The 6,167-nt window shown below is 33.2% G+C and overlaps 1 protein-coding gene across 1 annotated transcript; it reads left to right on the forward strand.

Annotated features, from left to right (window-relative positions):
* Window positions 450-4,357, forward strand: LOC107632580 (serine hydroxymethyltransferase, mitochondrial-like). The gene is given in 9 exon segments (XM_016336255.2): window positions 450-586; window positions 946-1,106; window positions 1,382-1,468; window positions 2,311-2,412; window positions 2,561-2,611; window positions 2,735-2,821; window positions 3,087-3,124; window positions 3,126-3,211; window positions 3,643-4,357. Coding segments are annotated over 6 exon segments (399 nt in total). The 5' UTR covers window positions 450-586; window positions 946-1,106; window positions 1,382-1,468; the 3' UTR covers window positions 3,678-4,357.

Genomic DNA, 6,167 nt, shown 5'->3' on the forward strand with positions numbered 1-6,167 from the left:
CAGCCCATTGAAAATTGGCAAGAGTTGGCAGAATCTGTGTTGGTAACGTAGCGGGATTGTATTTTTTTTTATCAAACTTTGAGTTGAATGTAATGTAATTAACATTGTTTCAGATATATCAATAACCTCATTCCGTAATTTTACGTTGCATGCTTGATATTTCACTTCATGTTTAAAGCATTATTTTACTTATGCTTGTTATCAGGTTATGATAAAAATGGATGGAATATGACTATTGTTAAAAAAATAACAATAAACTTTCGTCGACATTCACTACAAAAAATTAAGTTTAAAATGGCATTGATATTACGGCGGTTTTAAAGAACCGCCGTAATACCCGGTTATTATGGCATTTTTTGTTGCTGCCATAATTAACTTTGTGTTTGGTGGCGGTTCTGGTGATTATGGCGGTTTTGAACCGCCAGTTTCACACATATATAAAATAAAACAACTGCAACCCTAGCTAGCTCATTAAACGAAACATTACGGTGCTCTCGTTCTCCCTTCTCTCTCTCCTTCGTCTCCTCCGACAACGCCGTTCTTCCCTCTCGGCTTCTCCTCTCTCCACCTGTTAAGATTTCTCTAGGTACTTCTCCCTCTTCCAAGGCTTCCCGATCTTCTCATAGAATTCTTTGCTGTTCTTGAAAGTAGTAAGATCGTCAATTATCTCCTTCTTCTTCTCTGGATCCATGGCAACCGTCTCGAACGTTGTAGGGTGCTCGAAAATCACGTGACTTCATTTGCCAATCTTGTCCGAATATTCTCCACCGCCATTGGTGTAAAGTTTCCTCTGCCTCTTCCACATGGAAATAGCCTTTCCTTTGTCAAGAACATACTTGAAGGAGAAACCGAAACTGAAATTACATGATTTCTTCGTTTTTGCTCGGGTTATGGTTTCGAAATTATTTTTGTTGCTGATTTTTGGGGGTTTTTGTTTCTCTGCAGCTCTGTGATCGGGTCTTGTGTTGAAGCATTCGATTGATGTTGGTGCGGGGGTGATTGACGCCGATCGGGTCTTGTGTTCAACCAGTCGACGATCTCAGATCTTGGATCTTGGATCTTCCTTCCTCACATCTGCCACCAACACTGCTTGCAAAGCCGGCAAGGTTGTTTTCATAACCTCTCTCTCTCTCTCTCTCTCTCTCTCTCTCTCTCTCAGATCTAGTGCCAATGTCTAGTGTTCTGAACTGGTTATGTTGATTAAAGACCACTTGTTATCTAAACTGGTTTTGTTATGTTGATTCAAGTATCTAGTGTTCTGACTTGTTTAAATTTGCATTTGTATCCGTTTATGATTTAGACAAGTTTGGGTTTGTTAATTGAGATGTATTAAATTTTATATATCTTCCAATTTAGGTTATCATAGCAACTTGTATTTCAGGCTACACCAAGACTTAGCGAGGATAAAGTCAAGCAGTGTGTTGATCCGAAACTTGGAGCAGAATATCCACCCAAAGCAATTGCTAAGGTGTTACTCTTATTGCTGAATGATTTTTATTTATTTATTTTATTGGTTTTGGAAGTAGGGGTGTCATTTTCTTGTGTGGATTGAGCATGAGTTTGAATCTGAAAGCTTCGTATGATGGTATATGCTTCTTGTCATTCTTCTTTTAGTTGGTTTGGAAGATTTGTGGTGGCTTGTCTAGGTTTTAGGTTTATGAATTGTTATGCTTCTCTTGCTGTTGCGTGGAATTTTTATTTGTTTATTGTGTGATTGTACAGTTTTTCTTATATGACTATTAATGGGAGAAGGGTTAGTGAAGCTTGTGGGTACGATGATTATTTGTTCTGGAGGTAGGAAATTGTTCTGGGTACAGTTTAATTTGGGGTTGTGCGCTTATGGTGTGCAATAAAATATTTTTGATATACAGCTGGTTGTTCTTATTATCTTATAGAAGAAATTTACTAACTACTCTCTGCATAGAAACTGTATATAAAAAGCTTTTTCACAAGCCTCACTCACATCCTGAATTATCTGCGGATTTCAGTGTCAAATTCAACATGAGCTGCATTCATGATGGCTGAATTTATCTTTGCTGCAGTTTTTGAGCTTATTAACTAGTTAAAAATTGAGATTGATTATAGTTGTTGCTGTTGCACTTAATTGCAAACTGATTTTAATAACTCACTGCAACTTGAATGCTTTCAAATGACATATTGTAAAAAGGAAAAAAGAAAAATGAAATAACTAACTTTTTTTTTATCTCTAGAGTCAATTTTAAAGTGCATTCTATTTAATTTGAGCATCTCTCTACCTAATTAGCTTCACAATAACACACACACACACACCCTGTGTTTTGTGTCTTGGAGATGGCAATGGCAATGGCAATGGCGCTTCTTCGCAGGCTTTCAACTTCCATGGACAAGCCTTTACGTCCTCTCTTTAGTGCAGGCACAATTGTTTACTATAAGGTCTTCTTTAATCAAATTTCCAACCATATATGCTTTATATTATATTATTATCTTTATAATAACAAATATTCATATTCATAATGTTCTATGCTCCCCTACCTTAACCAATTAACTACTTGCCATTCCTTTCCCTTGCTTTTGAATGTAGTCCTCTTTACTTGATGAAGTTGTTTACGACAAAGAAAAATCCCGAGTTTCAGTAAGCTTATTATATAATTACAGTTAATATTATGCATATCTAGATATACATATTGTTTCAACTTTCAAGCAGAAAGGAAGAAAAATCAGACTTCTATTGTAATATATTGATTTGCCTTTGCAGTGGCCAAAGCAATTGAATGCTTCACTTGAGGAAGTTGATCCTGAGATTGCTGATATAATTGAGCTAGAGAAAGCTAGACAATGGAAGGTAATATATTAGTTTATTATTACTTGCATCTTTGCCAGGGATATAGAAAATCTTGAAAAAAATTATCCAACTATCTGAGTTTATACAAAACATTTGATATTGCTGAGTTTATGCTGCATGATATGATTCTTCCTAGCCAGGGGGAATATTGGATTGAATGTTTTATTGCCTATCATATATGATGATTGATGAGATGATGGTAGAGTTTTGCTTTTCAGTTTTCACCACACATATGGATTGACTTCTTGTTTTTGTTTTTGTGAAGGGGCTGGAACTCATACCCTCAAAAAATTTCTGATCTTTCTTATTTCAGGTATATTGACATGGCTAAAACACTATGCCAGAAGCGTGCCTTGGAAGCGTTCCGGTTGGATCCAGCGAAATGGGGAGGTAATCACACAATACTAACATAGTACCTGATTTGTTTTTCATTGTATATGGACAAATTTGTTATTCTGTAGTCTATATTTTTTGAGACAATGCCATACTGACTGAATGAAAGCACAAGATATATTGACTATGACCAGGTACTTTTGCACATTGTAGTCTTGTATCATGGTCTCTGTATAACCTTCAATTATACTTTTCACTTGCTGAGTGATTAAACATTTTCCAATCCCCATTTGCCTCAAATTAGTCTACTCTCGATTTAAATATTTGTATACCACTTGTGTTAATAAGAGTTTATTTAAAGGACTATGACATTAATTACTTTTTTCCTGTGGAAAAAATAAAAAGAATTAAATAGTAAGAAGTGCAGTAATTGCTTCTGTTGGTTTCTATTAATTCTTTTATTTGTGCTAATATGATCTTTCTAATAGGAAATACCTACAGAGGGAACTTCTTCAACAGGTGAATGATTTGGAATATATTTGTTTTTTATTTAAGAAAAAAAAGTTAAATGGTCTTCTTGTGCATTATCCTTGGAGTATCATGGTCTTCTTGTGCTTAAATGGTAGTTAAATTGGTGGAAAATTGAGCAGCATGTTCCTATTCCTCTATTTTAGTAATTTCCTTGATAGAATTTTTGCAAATAAGAGCTGTTTTTGTCGAACTTGGGAGGTAATGGCTTATTTTACTATGTGATCAATCCTTAGATAGATATTACTATTGCTATCACGTCAAAGTTAAGCTTGTTGGAGGTCTCGAGCAAAATGTTGGTGTAAATATCTCATATGTTATATACATGGATATATAAACAAGATTACTCTTTGGTTGTTTTTAATTCTCATTTTTTATTTAAATTTATTTTGTGTTGTCCAAGTTAATGGTTTATCTATTTATTCTTTTTTATTTTGTTTTTAAATTATATTGTTGTTGTATGAATTGGATCAAGAGAGTGAGATTCCATCGCCAAAAGAATTAGAAAGTAGATCTTTTGAAGCGAATAATAGAGCAGGGTGATTTTTTTTTATGATAGAGACTTGATGTATTAAGAGTTACATATTAAGACTTCCAATACTTTATTTGTATAGGAGTTATTATTTTTTATTTCTAATACTAAAAAATTATATACTATGTTTAATATTTTATTTATGATTTATGTAATATTTTGTTGATGAGTTATGATTTCTTGTTATTCTGAAATTTTAAACAAAAAAATTATTTGTTTAACACGATAAAAACTATCTTTTTAAACGATAAAAAATTTCTTTAACAGGGTAAAAATGGCGGTTTCAAATGCCATTTTAACCAATAAAAATGACACTGTCAAGGTAAAAACGGCGGTTCAAAAATGCCATTTTAACCAACGAAAAGTCACTCTGTCAGGGTAAAAATGGCGGTTCAAAAACGTCATTTTAACTAACAAAAACACCACTCGGTCAGGGTAATAATGGCGGTTCAAACCGTCATTTTAACCTAGCCAAAAACCGCCGTTTTAACCCAGAAAATAATGGCAACCGCCGTTTTAACCAACAAGAAAATGTTTTTATTTGGAAATAATGGCCGTTTGAACTGCCGTTTTAACCGATTCAAAAACCGCCATTTTAACCCAGGAAATTGTAGTGGTTTTCAGAAAACCGCCGTAATAACTAGAATGGCGCCCAGAATTACGTCACTTTACAAAACCGCCATTCTTGATAATAATGGCAGTTCAAACCGCCGTAAATACAAAAAAAAAACCGCCGTTTTTACCAGATTTTTTTGTAGTGATTATCGCCAGAATTTACCGATGGTATTTTTGTTTTAAATCTCCAAAAAACTTTCCGTCGGCATTTCCGTCGGATTAATCCGACAGTGAAATGGCGCGGATACTTAATCATGGCGCCAACGTTACCGTAGGATTAATCCAACAGTAACTTCCAACGGATTGTATTATATATTTCGCTAAATCCAACGGAACTTAGCGTCGGACTCTAAAAATCCGCCGGTAAGTATTTTTCGACGAGGTTTATACCGACACATTTATTCTACCGCTAAATCTAACGATAAAATGTGTTACCATCAGATTTATTTAGATAATCTGCCGGTAAATCCGACGATATTCGATAATTTTCTTGTAGTGTGTGCAGCTGCTCTTTGTGATTAGAATCTGATTTGGAGAGCTTCTTTTGGTATGTTGATAGTGTAGAATCTTTCTAATCATAGTTTATTATCATCTTCAATGATATTCCCATATTAATGTGTTGATATAGCACAATTTTAACTTCCTTGATTATCCTTGATTGATTCTTACAATGCTCATAATCATAATGGTTAATTACAATAGGAAATAGTTAATTATGCTTGTCATCATAAGGTACCAAATCAAATCTTGACTTAACATAAAAAAATAGCATCAAAATTTTTTAAATTTGACAAAGAAAATTTTTTAATTTTGACAAAAAAATTTCTTAGTCGTGACACAGAATTTCTGAACCAATTAAAAGTTATTAGATACAAAAATAGCACTGAATTCTTTTAACCGTGACACATAAATTTTTTTAACCAATTAGAAGTTATTAAAAAATTTCTTAATTTATGGTCCTTTGAAAACTTCTTATGTCATCACCAAAAAATCATGTGTTATTTTTAACTAAATGATGTATTCTTTTTTTATTGAACTTCTTTTTTTTTTTTTTTTTGGCTCTTTTTCTTGTTTTTATTCATTTTAAGAGAATGAAACAAAAAGAATTATGAGAAGGTGAAATAAGAAGTAGAAGATGAAGAAGATGATGACGATGATCGAAAAGAGAAGGAGGGAAATTTTGAATTAGGCAAAATTTATTAAAAAAATAATACTGAAACTTTTTAAATTTGACACAAGAAATTTCTTAATCGTAGCATAAGAAACTTTTTTAACCGTGGCACAAAAAATTTTATTAACTGTGATGCATGAAATTTTTTAATCAATTAGAAGTCATAA

Source organism: Arachis ipaensis, chromosome B01 (genome assembly GCF_000816755.2).
Source record: "Arachis ipaensis cultivar K30076 chromosome B01, Araip1.1, whole genome shotgun sequence".
NCBI lineage: Eukaryota > Viridiplantae > Streptophyta > Magnoliopsida > Fabales > Fabaceae > Arachis > Arachis ipaensis.